A 19,405-nucleotide genomic window follows, 5' to 3' on the forward strand; every position below is an offset into this window, starting at 1 on the left:
GACAATTATGTTGGGATCAATCTAATGGTCACATTTGCAAGGTTCTGTTGTGCAGTCCTCCGTGTTGCCAACCATTTTTTTTAGAACTGTTTTTTAAAGTAAGACTATTTAGTAAGATAAGATTAGTAAGTAAGATTATTTTGATGTTGTTGTAATTCACGTGGGGTAATGGGAGACAATCAGCGTTGGCAAATGCAGGTCCAGAAATTAGAAACCCGGCCACAGTTTGGTGCTTCTACTCAACTGTCAGGTAAACAAACTGCAGGGAGTCGTTTGTACTTTCTGGACCTGGATTTGCCACCTCTGGAATCAATGACACCCCAAGTTATAGTGAGTCCTCTAAAGAAGAACGTTTGGAGGTCAACTTCAAGGTCTCTTTTCTAACTTACACACGGGGGAGAAAGAAGCAAAAAAAAAGAAAAAAAGGTCATCATAGATGGCTAGTGTGAAATAGTAAAACTGTGAAAATATTGTCCATATGGTGTCGGCAAGCGACCTGTGATTGTTGCTGGCCCTTCTCGCCGCTGCCGCTGCGCTCCTTTCGGGACGCCTGCTTGGCAGCGTTGGGGCCCTTGGCTTTCTTGGCCCCGACGCTTTTGGCCTTGGCCGCCGACGGCGCCTTCTCCTGGCTGCGGGGCTTGCTCAGGGGGAGGGGCTTGTCTTGCTCGCCTTTGAGGTGCCTCTCGTACGCGAGGAGAAGCCTGCGGGGGGAAGACGGAATGTCGGCGCTGTTATGTCACGGACGGATTGGCGAGCACAATGGCGGCTTGTTCGGTTGGAGATGTTCCACGTCTGGAAGGTGACTGCAAGTCACACGTGTTGACTTTTACTAGTTTGTTGGACATAACTTTAAAAATAAATAAATAAATAAATATTTGTCATGCTATAGGAAATGTGCAGTTTTACAGCAGGAACGCAACAATATCGATTAAATGTTCATGATAATTAGACATGAACAACACATTTATGACATTAATTAAAATGAGTTAAAATTGCATCAATTTTACCAGGTATATTATAGGGCTGTAACGATAAGGGCAATATCCTGATATTAAAACTTCCACAATATCGCCGCGTTATGTTCATGATATTAAAAGCAACACATCTGTTTAACTCTTTGACTGCCAAACGTTATCCAAAAAACGGTGCTAGCCGATTTGGAGCATTTTCACTCATATTTCAAAGCAAACAGAATATTGTGCGGTATGACGACATAGATATGGTGGATACCATATGAAAGATTGGATTCCATTCTTTAATGAGCAAAAAAAAGTATGTTTCTACCATATTCCGTTCTTTAGTAATCACCATTTGAAATTAGGTCATTTGAAGTGACATAAGTGAAAATACAAAAATATTAAGAGTAAAACAAGCTTTTTTGTGAAAATATACATTTTTTTTGCACAACAGTGACTTTGACACTAATATTTTTTGTTTAATGACAAGGCAGCGCTCCACAAGACGTTGCGCTGCCCATTGAGAGAAAAAAACAAAACAAAAACGTAATAAACGTAAATTAACGTTTTTGGCTGGATTCGTTAGGATTTTCGAATACGTCATTAAACGTTTTTGGCGGTCAAAGAAGTTAAAAAAGCCAGGTTGATTTCCATTTGTGCAGTTCTAGCACCCTCTGGTGGCTAGTAATTTTTTAAATTTTCATTATGATGTTTTGGCCCTTCTCTGTTGAATGTCAATATGAAGTAAGTGCCTCAATATTAAGTGTTATTAGAGATTGTGTGATTTTTTATATTCTTATTCCTTTTTTTTTTTTTTGAAGAAGAAGAAAATTGTGACTTTTTTTTTTTTTTTTTTAAATATCGCCAACCCCCCCACAATATCGTGATAATTTTTGTTACATCCCTAGTTTACAGGACTGTCTCAGAAAATTAGAATATTGTGATAAAGTCCATTATTTTCTGTAATGCAATTAAATAAGCAAAAATGCCATACATTCTGGATTATCAACTGAAATATTGCAAGCCTTCTATTATTTTAATATTGCTGATTATGGCTTACAGCTTAAGAAAATTCAAATATCCTAACTCAAATGATTAAAATATTTCCTCAGACTAAGTAAAAAAAAAAAAAAAGCCATAATCAGCAATATTAAAACAACAAAAGGCTTGCAATATTTCAGATGATTTGCAATGAAGTTTTGCTTATTTAATTGCATTACAGAAAATAATGGACTTTATCACAATATTCTAATTTTCTGAGACAGTTCTGTATTATAAATGCCAATATAAATATGAATAGCAGTGCGACTAGTCAGCAGTTCAATGTATTGACAAACTTTACTATAAATGTATGTAAGTAAAGCAGACATGAATGAGAACAAAAGCCGCAACAATAAGGAGCCGATGTAGTGTAAAATGTACATTTATGTGGTTGTGAGGAAAAAAAAAAAAAAAAGCACTGTGCTATGGAAGAGTAATAATATTAAGAGGATAATACCATTCTCGATGATATAAAAAGAAAACGTGCTTTTGAGGGCGGTGTTGGCTGCAGTTTTAAAACTTGGCATGCAATAACTAATCCTATTGTAATGACACAACGTTAGGGGAAATCCAGTCGCACACGAATGCCAGAGAGTGTGCGTGTGCGTGTTAGCTCCTGCTGAGACGCATCACACCGCTTATTATTTCAACCTTGAGAGAGGAATCAACGCTGGGCTTTTCCTGGACACGATTATACTGTAGCATTTTTTTTTTTTTTTTTTTTTTGGAACATGCCAATATGATTCATGCCTTCAGCCGCTGTTTGCATTTTGTTTTCGCTTGACGGGATTACATGCAGATGCTCGCAGCCAGCCGAGGCCGTGCGAAGCCAGCAAGATCATCTGCTCTTCCTCATCCCGACATTCCCGCCGGAGTTCACTTTTCAAGTCGGAACGCGGACAGACGCGATCTGGACTCAACAACAATGGCTCGTGCGCAAAAGTAGCAACTTTTGCAAAGCCGTGAAATGGAAAATGGGAAGTTGGCAGCGAGCGGATCAAGAGGCGGAAAAAAAGCAGGATGACATTCCCAAAGTTAATTGAATTTTGAGTGATTAGTAAAATGATTAGTAAAGTCCCACGTCGTCATTGTGGAAATGCAAACTAACAATAATGTGGCAAAATGGACAACAAGGGACAATTTTAGTTCACTTTAGATCCGGAAATAGTTTCTTCCTTTTCGTATGGCGACACAAATGGTACAGTCCTACCTGTCGACTGATATCATTGTCTATGGAGCGGTTCCCCTCATGAGCACAATGAAAAAAATAATAATTCACATCAACAGCACCGTGTGGTATAAAACCAAGGATGGATACTAGGCATCACAATCAGGCTGATAACCAGACCTTATTTCAAGGTATTGTATAGTCATGAAGGCTGGGGAAAAAAAATAAACAAATGTGACATCTCGTAAGTCCTCCTGGCCAGCAGTTGGCGCCACACAGCGGTGGTTTGACAGCAGCAAATCGGCATGTGTGTCAGAAAGAAAGGTCTTTGCTCACAATTATCTGTTAGTGTTGGTTGAAATTTCCTTGGTATCGGTTAAAAAAAAAAATAATAATAAAAAAAAAAAAAGTGGTTTGGAACATCCCTATAATGGCTGCATGACTTCCTGTTACAGGACATGCAAAATAATCCATCAATCAAGACGGGATGCTTTGCTTGCTTTTCCCAAAAAAAAAAAAAAAAAAAAAAAAAAGCCTTCAAGAGGCGATGTGGGAATTTTCCTGTGTTCTTTTTTTCCCTCTTTGAACAAAAGTGCCGGCAGCCAAACGACATTTCATCCAGCTGCCGTGGCAGGCGGCCGGCCCCGGGCCAAGAAAGGAAATGTACTCTTAAAGGCGACTTATTGGAAAAGACGCAGCCGGCGAAGGCGCAATCATGACAACGTTAATGACGAGGAGAAACCAGTGCAAAAAAAAATAAAAAATTAACAGCCGTCCGGTTACGAATCAGTTTTTTTTTTTTTTCTTTTCCTTTTTTGGGAATTGAGAGTCAATTAGCCGCGTAGAGGAAACGACTGCAAACAGGCAATTTGTCGTGAGGGCATCCAGTACACGTATGTGCGGCGTGTGGGAATGAGGCCGGGTCAACTTTTAGGAATGTTGAGAAGCGGATTTTTTATTTTTTTTTATTATGTACGAGCCGAGTGAGAAATGACTGCAGCTCCTCGTGTATAAATACTTCCAAATGGAAAAGCTTAACATGCTATTCTGGTCAGGGGAAAAAAAAAAAAAAAAAAAAAAAAAAAAAAAAGTGTCAGGAAGTTCCCAACATTGTGGGAAGGATTCGTTTTGTTTCTGCATTTGAAATCATCATTCAACTTTTTGACGCCATGTTTAGATAAAAAAAAAAACAAAAAAAAAACTCGTTGCACAAATTATTCACTGTATAGACTGTACTGAGGGTGCTTTTTGGGAAAAATATAAAATATATTGTAATTTTTTGTTTGTTTGTTTTTTTCCACATTTTAATATATCGTCGCTGCTATGTGAAAAACACTTATGAGCATTTTCCCCCCATTTTTACAATTTTTAATTTTTATGTTGATATGTTTCCATTCAGTAAAAAAAGAAAAAAAAATGGACATTGTTTATAATTCATATAATTTTTCTTATTTGTAGTTTTTTACGATGTCTGCATTCAGTTTCATCCCAAAACATAAAACGAAAAAAAAAAAAAAAAAAAAAAAAAAAAACAGACATAAGTGTTTTTCACATAGCAGCGACATATATAATTCTTATTTTATTATGTGTTTATTTTTATGCTTTTTAGGATGTCTGCAATTCAGTTTCATCCCAAAAACATAAAAATGAAAAAAAAAATAAAAAATAAAAAATAAAAAAATAAAATAAAAAAATAAATAAATATATATATATATTCATTTCTATTACTGTGATCCCTCACTACTTAGCGGTTCACTTATCACAGATTTGTATTCGAGTCCAAATCCCAATATTACGGGGTTCATATTGGGTTGGACCTCGCTATATTGCAGATTTTTCAGAAATGATTACATAACTGATTGTTTTTGCACATTTTAATGTCGCAACTAACGTCGCTGCGGACTTGTAGGTCAGTTGAGAAGACAGAAATCCATCATTGGTTGACATTTGTATGACAGTGAAGGGCGTCCTCATACGCCAGAGAAATGTCCACAAAAACAGGAACAAAAAAATGAAGTCATAATCAAAATCAAAAGGAGGTGCCATTCCCAAGTGGGCCACATGGAGGCGCATGTTGCTTTTGTTGGCAGTGCAGAATTACATGACGGCAGCCCCAGCAACATTTTTATGAGGTCAATAAACACTTAACTTCCTCTCAAGCCAATTTATCAGCCGCCTCTTGTTTTTTTTGTTTTTTTTTTCGCGTCGATAACAAGCCGCTAATACATGCAGCAGCGCGAAGGGCGGGTGGGGGGTTCGCCCGGCCTTTAAATGTTGAATAAATATAGAAAGATCAGGCGGGAGCTAATCTGGGAACGAGATCAGGCCTGATAAAAGGCTATTATGCATGTCTGGCTAATCTCAATAAATCTGAAAAATCCATAATAGTTCATTGAAAGGGACGCTGCCAAGCCGCGCGCGTTTCTGGTCTGGAAGGAATGGAATGGATACACAGTCAGAGAGCGAGAGCAGTTGGCAAAAACAAGGTGACTTTTACCAGCAACGTTGCGTTTCGTGTTACAGGAACGAGCGGCGGCGTGTCGGAATCCGAGAAAAACGGGGGGGGCCCTAAAGTCACCAAATGTGCGGAAAAAGCCCGCAGGCTGTTCCACTTCCACAAGCTCCCTCCCGCCATCTGCGCCCCCAAATTAATTTGAGCTGCTGTTGTGCGTTAAGATCACAGGAGCGCCGCCCGCCGCCGCCGACACAAAAAAAGAAAAAAAAAAGAAAAGAAAAAGGACAATTTAAAGGGCGAGCGGAGCCAGCAGAGATTAGGAGCAGAGAAAATGATTTGTTTTATTGTATTGTACAGGCCCGGGAGGCCATGAAATAAAAAGATGTCAACGGCGGGATAAACAGACATTCCCGGCCTGACAAACCTCCATTTTGGATTCATGCCTCAAAGCCCCTTTTTTTTGTCTCAAAGCCAAACCACTCGAGGTGACCCCCCCCATTCATGCGCTTAAAAGCGGAGGGCAGCCAAAGAATGTAGGAAAAACTTAAGCCCTTTGTCACGTCTCAAAACAGCAGATTTAAAATGACCTCTACTGTTCCTTCCTCCCCCCTCGGGGAGGGGGAGGGGCTTCACCCTCATTAGCCGCCACTGCTACTACTGTGGCAGGTGAACGCGGGCTCGCCAAGTCCCCAATAAGAAGGACATGAAAAGCTGAAAAGTAGTGAAATGGGATCTTCTTACGACCGACGATTTCCTGGCAAATTCTTCAAAATACGATCAAACTTTGACGTTCCATCCACGTAATATGGCCCGATCCCCGAGTAGGAGTTTGTCAAAGTTCCGCAATTTGACCCAAAATGTCCGCTTCCAAACAAAATGGCCGACTTCCTGTACGAACGGGTGAGAAATACTAACTGCCTGCTCGGGAGGTGGGAGTAACAAGATGGCCGCCCTGTAACTTCAACGGCTTGCACTGGCGTGTATGGGCTATCGGCTATCCAGTCATATATACAGGTCGGTGGTCATATATACAAGTCACTTGGAGTTCAGAGGTTTAAAAAAAACAAAAACAAAAACTCAGAAAAACAGAAGTTTTTGCAATATTTTTTTTTCAGTTTTTTTTTAAATATTTTTTTTCAGTTTTTTAAATATTTTCTCTTTTTTTTTCCCTGAGTATTTTTTCCTTCTGTTTTTCTGAATATTTTTTTCCCTGTTTTTAATATATTTTTTTTATTACAGAAAAAAATATTCAGTAAAATACAAAAAAACTATTCAGAAAAAAACCCTCAAAAAAACAAACCACCCCAAAAAAATTGTTTTTTTGTTTTTGTTTTTTTCCCCATAAGCTGCAGTGCAAACATAACCTTGAAAAGTCACGTTAGCGCCGTCGCTAACGCTAACGCGACAGCCGCCCTGCTTACATCTGCAGTCGCAGGTTATTTGGGGTCGCCTTGACGCGAGCTGGCGACGCCATCCCATAATGCTGAAGCGGCTGCTTTTTCAGGTCAAACTATTACATCGTGTTACTTTAAGCAACGGCAGCCATTAAATCACGTCTTGCCTGACTGTGTCTTTCTCTGCCTCGCGGCTGGCCTGACGGAACCAAAATGGCAACCGAGATTGCCTCTAATACTCTTTTTTTTTTTTTTTTCCTCCTTTTTTTTCCCTGTGAGAAACACACACTCGCGCGTACGCACACACAACGTGATGGATCTGCAGTACGGCAAGGACGAAGCAAAGAGATGCTGACAAGTGCAAGATAGCGCTGAATAGCATCTGCGTGCACACGCCGTTCGCTCCATTCCAATTCCCAGCGTGCGCCGCAAATATCGTTTGGGATGCAAAGAGTGACGGCGACGACTCGAGTCAAGAAGACATTCAAACGCGTTTCATACACTCCACTGTATTTTTTTTATATTTTTTTTTGTGCGTTCGCGACAGTCCTTCTGAAACAGCAAAATGACTGGCAATGGCTTGTCGCGTCGCCACGGCAACGCTGCATCCCCGCCCAATGACAGCAGAGAAGGAGAGCGCCAGCTATTCTACACTAAAAAACAAAACAAAAAGACAACAAGATTAAAAAATGGAGGATCTGTTAAAAGGTGCTGACCGCTATCATGACGGTGCTGGAAGCGGCACGCACACGCAAGGGGGTGGGGCAGTCTATTTCAAGGTTATTGATGCCATCTTTTTCATGACCTCATTTTTAATTCCGAGCGCCGCAGCCCCGCCTGACGGCCCATCTCGGGGAAGCGCTTTTTTATTTAGTTTTTTTCTTCTTCTTTTTCTGAATAAATATCATGAAAGCCTCGCCAGCCGCGGCGGCAGACGCTCGACGTATTGATCTGTTTCTAATGAACGATCGCTTCAGCGGGCAGAAAGAAGAAGATGGAGGAACAATTAGCCGAGGGTTATCTGCTTGTTCGGCGCCGTTAACGCCTGATTGGTGCCCGTTCCCGGACGGACGGCGTAAATACGGTCATTACGTCGCTCGCCATCTCCTCGGAAAACGTTTCATGATATGATTCAAACGGCAGATATTTTGTGTATATTTACGTGACCAAAATGTGCATATATTTGACGTCCAATGAAATGCATTGGAAAAAAACCCAAACAATTAAATTCCGCCACCGAGCAGTATCAGACACCTGGTAATGATAATATGTATATGTACGGAAGTGGGCGTGGAAAGTGAAACTTAGAAAAAGTTCAATGTTATTTCCCATTGAAAATGAATGGGGAAAAATTTATATTAAATGTGTAATTGTGCGAATACTGTAAGTAATATGGAATCAGGCGATATGTAACCCGGCAGGCGTGAAATTTTGAAGCAAGTTGAAATTTGAACAGTTTAAATCGGAAGCATTAAGTGGGAGTTGTTACATGGCAAAAAAGTATGGAGAATAAAAAAAAAAAAATCACAATAATGCTGAAGCATTCCCACAAATATATCAATAGAAGAAATTGTGAAAATGTTGAAGCTGTGTCTTTTTGTTTTTTGTTCTTTCAGATATTTGAACTTATGTTTATTGTAGGTTGTCTTGCATAAGCTCCGTTTTGCTTTCCGATTACGTTTTGGTGTACAGTCGTTCAACTAAAGCTTGTCATAACAATGTTATTAAAACACATGGGAACTGATTTCAATTGAGGCAAAAAAATTAAAAAAAAATGCATAAAATGTCTCCTTCACGCGTAATATGCATGACTTGGCGAGGCGCGGGAATTTTGTGCAGTGTAATATTGTTGCTTTTATGCAGCCGAATCATCTTTTTGCGCATTGACTAATGATTAAAGGTGGAAACAAAGACACCCCCGGGGAGCAAAAACGCGCGCGGTCGGCCACGCCGGCAAACAAGCTCATTCATCACGCCGCCGCCGCGCGCGACGTTTGCTGAGCTAATACAAGCCGGCTAATTGCCCTCCGAGCGAGCGGCTCGGCCAAAATGGCCGGCGAGCGTGCATGCGCGCGCGTCGCGGATATTATTGCTTCGTATTGATTCAGCAATATTTCCTCTCAGCTGTCTTTCGTGACCTCATAAACACGACGCAAGCATTGCACTGGCGTTAGTACGCGTTTTGAAACTTTTTATACAAAAGATGCAAAAAAGGCGAACAAACTCGGACTACTTTTCCCAAAATCAAATTGCAGCAGTTTTAGGATATTTTCCTTAAGTTATTCCAACTTGCACTTTCCAAATAAAAGACCCTTTATGCTGTTTTTTTATTTTTTATTTTTAAATAGTAATTCATTTTGCCCCTTGCTGTCGGCTGAAGATGACATCATGTAACGACCAATCATGTCTCAGTTTGCAGACCAAACCCAGAAAACAGGTGAGCCGCGATTGGTCGTTACCTACTTCCTCAGCACAGGTGATGTCATCTTCAGTCGACAGCAAGTGGGAAAAAAAATGTTTTAAAAGTATTAATTGCACGTGAAAAATAAAGATGTCAAATTAATTCTGCTGAAAACGGTTCAATGAGTCAAGTATCCCTTCAATAAAAATGTAAAAAAAAAAAAAAAAAAAAAAAAAAGATAGCCCAAGCAGCATATCATGCACGGTCTCAAAGCATGTTCAAATACCAATATTAATCTTAAATTAATATTCTAAATAAAGACGTTAGAAAATAAGACCAAGTGGCGTATTGTACACCGTCTTATAGCTTTTCAGTAAAATCACGACTTGGTGGCAAGCAGCATATCATGCATGTCTTTCACCAAGATAACATAACATGCACTATCGTCAACATAAATGGAAAAGAAGCCCAAGATGGCATGAAGCGGCATGTCATGCACATTTTTTTTTTTTTACCCAAATCTCCAGTACGTTTATTTTGACGAAAAATGGCGGTTAGCCCCCAAATTTCACTTTTTAAAAATGACATTAAATAATGTGAGTGACGTGTAAATAGATGAATCCGCTGATGCCGAACTGTGAGTAGGCAGGAGCACTCTATAAATACACTTTTCAAAAAATTCCTTCTTTTTTTTTCTTTCCAAGCAGCATATCATGCACTTGAGTGCATTTCCCGTCACGCGTTTCCTAGAAAACTCTCCGCAGAGTGTGACCACCCCCCCCCCACCTAACCCCATATGGTACTACTGACAGGTGCGTGTTTGTGTATGCGCGCAGGCTTGAAAGCGGGTCGACGTAACGAGACGCGGCACCCGCTGGAGGGCGAGACGACCAACTGCCTCATGAGCGACCTCTTCTCACTTGATTGGGAACGCGCTTTTTCTTTAACCTTGGCAAAGCGCGCGTGTAGACCATGAGCCCTCCCTCCGGCTCATGCCCATATGCTTGTTTTAATTTTGTAATAGCGTCTCTGATGGTGATGATGATGATGATGATGATGAGGAGTTGCTGCAGTGTCTTCACGGTGTGATGAGATGAATAGATGACATCAGCTGCTCTTTTCCTACTGTACTTGCGTGTGTATCCGTGCAGGCAAGTAAATAATTGAAAAGAGTTGCGTGCACTAAATTTCAAGCTCTTAAATCATCAGTTGGGCCGGAGTTGGCGAGCTAATTGGTTCCACGGAGCCGCCAAACGGATCCATCCGTTCATCGGCAGAAAAGAAGTCAATCTAATCTCGTCAGGAATTGATTAAAGTCCACGAGGAAAACACGCCGAGGAACATTTGCCTGCGACTGCGTGTGCAACTCGCCGTGCGTACAGTACATGAGGAGGGATTTATAATCTATATAAGTTTTTTGAAATGCAAAAAAAAAAAAAAAAAAATCCCAAATCTCCAGAAAATCTCCAATATTAATGTTTTTGCACAATAGCGGTAGGTAAAAAAACAACAACAAAAAAAACAAAACAAAATCAAATATGATTGAAAAACAAATCTACATGTGCTGAAAAGTGCCAGCATGCGGTTGGCACACTTGACATGTATTAAATGTTATCATTATATCATGAATACGTGTTCTTATATTTTGTTTCTTCTGAGTTCCAAATGTTAACATACGAATGAATGAAAGACGTACTAGCTTTTAATAATAATACTTTCTTCCCCCCCGGAAGTCAAAGCAAGAAGATTTGTTTAAACAATAGTTGGCCAAAGATGTCCTAATATTATAAATATGTCAATATGAATATATACTAAATAGATGTTTTGTTCTTTAAAAACATCTGAATATATTAATGCATACATATATTTTAATTCATTTTTATTTTAGACACAAATATGACAATAAAAAAACAATATTTATGTTGTTTATGTTATGCATTTTTGTATTATAATTAAATATATACTCTCTAAGAAATGAAATGTGAAAATTACATGAATGTATATACATTTTTTTAAATTTCTCGCCACATTGACTATTTGTCCTTCTTCCATCCATCCATATAAACAAAAATTCAATTTTAGTAAATGTTCATTACAATATTTTAGATTCTTAAGTTACATTTATTGAAATAAAGAAAGCAAAAAATACCATAAATTTAAATGGAATAGAATACCAAATTTAATTGACAAAAGAATTTTAATATTTCTGAAATATCTTCATAGGTTTATATTTTTTTATGTACAGAAAAAGTGTCTTAGTCTAATTTTAATTTATTATGCATTGCACACATATATATATATATATATAATAGGAATAAAAAAAAAAAAAGGTATTTTGTGATGAAAACCAGATAGAAAGAATGAATGAATGAAAGAAAGAGATCATGAATGAATAAATAAATGAATAGGTGTTTGAATTAAAATCACTTCCACATTTAAAATATATGAATATTAATAAACGCTAAATACTTTATATCTATTTGCCATGATTTTTCTGCACATCTGTTTGACGTCCCGCCGTCGCCACATTTTGCGCCTTCCAAAACGCAAGACAAAATATTGGTCCTCTGAACGTGAACGTGACCGCGGGCGCGACGGCAACTCACCTCTCGTAGTGGCGGCGCGTGCAGGTGGCGGCGCTGGTGCTGCTGGGGTTGCCGCCCAGCTCGTCGTACACGTGCTTCCACTGCCTGCGCACCGTGATCTGCGGGGGCCAACAAAGATGACACGTGAGCGAGGAGGTCACGACAGGAGGGACACGACGGAAAATATGAACAGAAAGATCCAAAGGGAGCGAGAGGAGGGAGGGTCAGTTAACGTAAGCGCGTGACATCATTGCGAGCGCTCGGCGGAAGGGCTGACTCATCGAATCCTCCACTCTTCATCTCGTCATGTCAGAAAGTCACTTTTTCCTGATGATTATGATTGCATAATGCACACATGGGCTTGCATGGCAACTGCTTCAGAAATTGGCGTCCTGGAGACATAGTTTTTGAACAAATCATTTGTAATTATTAAAGGTTATATCGTTACAACAACAAAAAAGGGCACACGAAGGCAGTTAAAAGCCCTGATATCATTCAGTTTTTTCCCTTTGTGGAACAAAATATGGATTATGAGAATTGTGCATTTTTGTCACACAAGAAAAAAAAAAAAAAAAGTTCAACAAGACATGATAATTTTCATGTATCAGGATGTTAAGTTTTACATTAACCTGAAAAGTTGTCACGCTAAATGCTAAGTTAAGTAAATACGACTTCATTTTGACAATACAACTTTTCCTCTCAAAAATGTGAATTTTCTATCATCGCCAAACAACTTTCTCAAAAACAGGAAACTTTTTAACATCTATGCTCTTTAATATTCAGTGTTCCCTCATTTATCGTGGGTGTATTAGGTTCCAAAAACTACCCAGGATAGTGGAAATGTGCATTCATTATAATAAAAAAAAAAAAAAAAAAAATCCAGTTTATTATACATATTTTTTATTTAGGTATGATTTATACTTTATTATAAATGTTTTTTAATTTATCATATATGTTCTTTTTTATTTACATAAATTTTTCCATTAAATGTATGTTTTTTTTTATTTACTTATTACAGTATTTATATTTTTTAATTATATATGTTTTTTCGTTTTTGTATGATTTTTAGTTTATTATTAATGCTTTTTCATTCATCATTTGTTTTTTATCATTTTTTTTCCAGTCATTTTTCCCCATTAAAAGTAAGTTTTTTTAAATTACTTGTTACAAAGCACATTATACATTTTCTATCTCCGGAATGCAATGTTGTGGAGCGACGGGACAAACACTGTTGGAAAGGCCGCGTCGAGACGAATACATGGATACCCATATGCCCCTGGTCGGATGTATGGTTCGAGAGATACGGTCGTGCAAAGACCCCAAAAATAAACAAACCAAAAAACACGGAAAAAAAACAAAAACAAAAAAGCACGCTGTAAAAAATCCGCAAAACAGTGAGGCCGCGAAAGATGAATCCGCGATAAACAAGGGAAGACTGTAGATATTTTTTGATTGAATTGTTCCCATGTTTGGAGGATTTGACGTGCAAGATCAAACCAGGACTCCTCCCTCGGCAAAAATGAGCGAAACGAAGGAAGGAGGGCGGATGGAGGGATGGAACGAGAAGCGGAGGAAGAGAAGCGGAGGAAGAGAAGACGGCAAAGACGGCCGTCCGGAGGGGTCGACTTATTATTATGATACGAGCGCATATGTGAACACTTACCAGCTCATATCCTCCCAGCTTCTGAGCCGCTTGGAACATGGTCCAAAGGTTGACTGCGGGGGCACACAAACAAGCACAAGTCAGGAACTCTGGGAAATGAAGTTCTTACAACAAACACAGGTCAGGTGAAATACAAATCAAAAATATGCCACTATTTTATAGAAAATGGACAAAAATGTTGATGTCTAATCCACCGTTTTGCTTGATAAGTTTGTTTACACAAAATATTATTTTCTGTCTCAAGTCTTTCTTAATCACTAGAATGGAAACAGTAGAACGAAAGTGACAATTCTCACTATAATATCAGAATTATGACTTTAAAGAAGTGCTTCTCAATTATTTTCTGCCAAACTTTTCTCTCTTCACTGGCCCTAATCCTCTTCCGTAAGAACCCAACTTCTTCTAACAGTTTCAATCGGTATATTTGATGCCAAAATAATTCCTCGTTCTTCATTTTTAAACACGCTGCTCAGCGGAAGCCAAACAAGGAGCGATATTGCAAACCAAATGTTTTATTGTTTTTTTTTTTCAGTTTACGATGACATGTTCAACTCCTCTTTTTGTTTTGTTTTTTCCCACTTGCGTGACAAGTTTTCATCATGGCGGCAACGTGACCCCCACATGTGATGATTTCTAGCCCATCTGCCGTTTCTCCATTTGGACGACGTCTTCGCTTCAAGCCACATGAAGGAGCGCGCAAGAAAAACGCGCCTTTATTGTGTGCGGTGCGTAACGGAATAACAAGTGCGCCATGACTTGAAAGTTGTCAAATCAAGTCAAATAATGGCGTGCGCTGGCGGCATATAATTGCAAGGGGACGTTTCCCTTTGAAATCAGGCCAAGCCAGAAAGAAGCAAGGACGACTTTTGGGGGTTTTTTTCCTCAAAAAAAAAAAAAAAAAAAAAAAAAAAAAAAAAAAAAAAAAAAAAAAAAAAAAAAAAAAAAAAAAGACGCCCTCAAATAGCGGCGCACGACTCGCCGCAGCGCCAATGATGGGTGTTGACTTTATTGGAACACGCTGAAGGAATGTGGAAATGACATCTTCCTGCTCGGGCCAAATAATGAAAAGCAGCTCTCGAGAATGAACACAAATATTCGAGTGCTCACGCGATCCATACGATGTGCTGCGTTAGGCCATATCAATTAAAATTGGAAAAAAAAAAAAAAAAAAATGGGCCGGATTCCGCGATGGATGAATTTCCCATTAACTCATTTAAAACCAAAAACATGTAATTAAAAAAAAGAAAATTAATGCAAGAGCATACAGAAGGCTTTGATGCAGCTTCTGACATGAAGAGGTGGCTTCAAGCAATGATACTTATTACAAAAACGGCCAACAGGTGGCAGCAGAGTATAAGAGATCAGTCAGGTCCATGTTGCAACAAGCTCTTTTTGACATTGTTTTCACCAGGAATGGGAATATTGATGAAACTGAGCTATATTTTAATACTAATTGCCGCAGAACGGAAACAGATACAAAAATATTTATTTTTTTTCCTGATGAAAGAAGAGACTCTAGTCTTTCTTTTGGTAGGTTCCATGTTTTTAGAGCAATAGAACACAATATTCTGTGGGCCTGGCAAAATCAGTCAGAATCCAGTAAAAAAGCCGGGGTTGCTTCAGTGAAAATGGCTGCTAGTCGATGAGTTAAGAAGATCAATTCAATGATCAATTAAAATATTTGGATAATTTGTCCCAGAGTTCAAACGTTTCCATCCATCTCAGCGGCAGAAATTTGATCCTGCACCGCCCCCTACTGTTGACTGAAATTGATGTCAAAGTGCCCTCGGGTTCGCATTGCGGAGGTCACGGCAATGCGAGCCCGAGGGTGTTTTTTTTTTGTTTTTTTTTTTTTGCAAATGATTGTATTCTGTTGTTATTGACATTTCACACCAGGAACCACTTTTACTGGAAAGCGACCAAAATAAAAAAAGCACGAAAACAAAACGAAAACAAGCTTAAAAGAAGCGACTCGGAAATGCAGCGGCCAAAAGTGCTTGACCACCCTCGACTCTTTTTCCGCTTCGAACACGTTGCGCCGACTTCAACTTTATTGATTTGCAAGCACAAAACATCAAACGCCTTCTATCGCTTTACAAGTGTTGCGCAACACATTCCTAAAAATAGCCTCCATGGCTCTTTGAAAAAAAGCTCCACTAAACATTTGGATTCGCTGGCTGCAACATCATCTTTTAACATTTTTATTTGTTGACTCAATAAATACCAAAAAAAAAAAAAAGAGAAAAAAATCAGGGAGGCCTCGCTGGGACAAGAAATCCATCAAAATTCAATCTGTGCTCACACAAAGCTTGCATTTGTCAAAATGACATTTTGCTATCTGCTCCTTTGACAGAATTGATTTTTATTTTTTTTTCTTTCCTCCTGCTCGTCCTCGTCCTGCAGCGTTTGGCATAATAACAAAAGCGGAATGCAAGATTTCTCCCCGATCGTATTTTGTTTGGTCCGACTTCTTTAGGCGGCTCGTTATGCAGCGACTGCAATTACCACCTTGGACTCGCCGCCGCCTCCGTCTGCGCGCGTGCGTGCGTGCGCGCGTCACACGGATCAAGCGGGAAAGTGCGGCGTCATTAGCGATCGCTTCTCCCGATTCCCTCGCCAATTACGCCGCCGACACAATGCGTCGCCGCGGCAACACAAATTGGCAAGCGTGTTGCCAATCAGATCATCTGATTGAGGACGACGGTACGAGTCTTCCGGTGGGACGCGGTTGTCGGCGCTCGGCCGTTGAAGGCTTCCGGAAGTGTTGAGGCCTTTTGAACTCTGTGGCTAACCAAAACAGCAGCACGCACCGAGAAATAGAAGGTGTCTCAGGTGATTGTTTTTAACACAAGCAAGTTACCTACACAGTATTTGGGATGGATTTTTTTTCTTTTTTTGTTTGACCGAAAAAAGCTCACGTCAAGCAGATTTGACCAAACGTGGCAATTTAAAGCTGCTCTCTGCAACAATTCGGCCAAAAATATCTTGACGATAGCCTTCTTATTTGACCAGTTCTAACTGAAATATCTTCTAATGAGTCGATTAACACTCCGTTCACAATGGCTACTCCTGCAAGCCCCTCGCCAAAAGTTTTCAGACTGGATTCCATCAGGCTTTTTATTGACAAGAGAAGGGGGAAAAGGGGGGTTTTGGAATGTGCTTTAGGGGAAATTGAGCGATGGTTCGTTACACATGGAAAGAGTGAGACAAAGTTTTTGCTGTCATATTCAAATATGTTATAGAAGATACACAACAATAGGTATACCTGCACAATCTATACTATATGACAACACAACGTTTTTTTTTTGTTTTTTTTACATTTTTGTTCAGAGATCAACAACATTGCACCACGGTTAATTAAAACAAACACTAATGTTATATTTTAATGTATTTAGTCGGGACGCACGATAATGCTATTTTCAACTGATACGATAAACCAATAATTTAGAAGCGCCGATGTCGATAACCGATAAGTAAGCCGATTATTGTTTGCAAAATTAACTTGAATACAAATATACTTTCGAGTCCTACTATAAGTCTAACAAATACATTGAAACATTGTGTAAACTTCGCACAATGTTTCAATGTATGTAAAGCAACATGAAGCTGAATTTTATTGATATGAGCAACAACCACAACAGATGGATCAATATCTAGATCTATAATTATTACTGGATTTCTTTATTATCTGGTTTATCTGTATGAAATCAAATTGCCGATAATTATCGGCAGATTTCTCTATGATCTGGTTTATCTGTTTGACGTCAAATTGGTCGATAATTGCCGATAATTATCGGCCACCGATGTTATCGTGCATTCCTAGTATTTAGTGAATTTTTGCTACATGAGGTCAAAAATATGAGAAACTTGTGTTGTACACGCCTGCTAAAAAGACTAAACGATAATATTTTCCGTAGCCAAACATTGAAATTGAAATCACCGAGTCTCGTGTTGTGTGTACCTAATGAAGTGGCCTGCTTTACCTTAAAATGATTGTTTGCTGCCCGTAATCAATAATCAGTCGTCCGTTTTGAAGGACAAAACAACAACAACATCTTGCCAGCTTGACAACAAAATAACGTCTAAACGGGACTCGCTCTGGGTGGGGAAAAATAAAAAATAAAATAAGCGAAAAGGTGTTTTGTCGTCGGCAGGTTCTTGGAAAGGTTTAGCCGTCAGATACGGAGGCGCTTATTACAGACTTAAGAGATCAGCGGCTGTGCTCTGACATGTTTAATGCATACAAGCCCCGCGGGAGACACTGACACACACTCCAAGAAAAAAAAACATTAGCAGCGTTTGATTTTTTTTTTTTTGGCGCCGACGAGGCGGAATGACAAACGATCGGCGTTGGGATTGTTTGGAGGTAAATCACTGCAAGGAAGCTAACAAGGCGAACATCACTCAGCCATCTGTTGCTCGCCTGCACTCCATCACAGCAAAACGATTATTAGCATCAGTCGGGACGCGCAAAACCCCTTTCGTGTCTTTGCCCGACGTCTGGAGGGAAGACGGCGACAAAGACGCAAGATTTCCGACGGAAGATTTTGTCGTCATTCATTTGCAATTGATCCCTTTTGCTCAGGAACGGCAAAAGTTGAAATCGACTCCTCTGATAAACTGACGCACGTACAAGATGGAAACCAACAAATAAAAGATGACGGCAAATCGAAATAATCATCAGACTGGATGGCAAATTATTGTCGCACATCTCTTTCAGATTTTTCTGACGATGTTGGCAAAAAAAAAAAAAAAAATCAGGGGTCACTTGAGTTTTAAATGCTTAGAGACAATTAGCAACATTCACAAATGTTTGGGAAATTGTTTTTCTAAAGACGGATTAGATTCTAGTGCTGTTAATGAGTGTTTTTAGAATTGATTCATTTAAGATTATTCAATCGATTAAGAGACTAATCACATTCATTTTAATTTTGCATTAAAGTGTATAACAAACACTTTTCCATCGTTTATTAATCAGTGGCTGTGTTTATGTTGTACTGCGCATTTGTATCGTGATTATAAAAAAAAAAAAAAAAAAAGGAATGATGTTACCGGTTCGGTCATTGTTTTCCAAAGCAAAAAAAGATGATTGCAAATGTCTGATTTGGATTAAACACAAAAGAATAATCAGTCATCTGTCATGAAGGACCACAGAAAGCTGTAAACAATTAGGCTCCAAACGATTACTCGATTATTAAAACAGTTGTCGATTAATTTGATAATCAATGAATTTTGACAGCTCTATCAACTCATTTTCACTGGAGCAACCCCGTTCGCTCCCGGCTGTTTTACTGGATTTTGACTGACTTTGCCAGGCCCACAAACTATTTTGTTCTATTGCTATAAAAAAAATGGAGGCTACCAAAAAAAAAAAAAAAAAAAATGATTAGAGTTGCTTCGTAGAATATAACTAAGTTTAATCAATATTCACATTCCTGATTAAAACACTGACAAAAAGAATTTGCATGGCCCTGGTTGATCTCTTATACTCTGTTGCCACCCATTTGTTGTAATAACTACCATTGCTTTAAGCCACCTCTTCATATCAGAAGCTGCACCAAAGTCTTATGTATGCTCTTTCATTAAAAAACAAAAACAACAAAACAAAAAATATGTAAACATTTTGGAGAGTGAAGGACAAAGCATTCAAAAAAAAATTAACACGTTTTTTTGGATTAAATGAGTTAAGTTCATTGACCCTAATGAGGACAAGCAGTCCCAGAAAATGGATTCATAGATGCC

The 19,405-nt window shown here is 39.0% G+C and overlaps 1 protein-coding gene across 2 annotated transcripts in view; it reads right to left on the reverse strand.

Moving 5' to 3' along the window:
- The window catches only part of arid5b (AT-rich interaction domain 5B), an 88,310-nt gene that overhangs the window by 3,670 nt on the left and 65,235 nt on the right, over positions 1-19,405 (reverse strand). For both annotated transcript variants that reach the window (XM_077494524.1, XM_077494523.1), the window contains exons 8-10: positions 13,664-13,716; positions 12,022-12,119; positions 497-701 (exon numbers count right to left, since the gene is read on the reverse strand). In XM_077494524.1, the coding sequence (XP_077350650.1) occupies positions 497-701; positions 12,022-12,119; positions 13,664-13,716 (356 nt within the window). The remainder of the gene's footprint in view (positions 1-496; positions 702-12,021; positions 12,120-13,663; positions 13,717-19,405) is intronic.

The sequence above is a fragment of the Festucalex cinctus genome, chromosome 14, assembly GCF_051991245.1.
Source record: "Festucalex cinctus isolate MCC-2025b chromosome 14, RoL_Fcin_1.0, whole genome shotgun sequence".
NCBI lineage: Eukaryota > Metazoa > Chordata > Actinopteri > Syngnathiformes > Syngnathidae > Festucalex > Festucalex cinctus.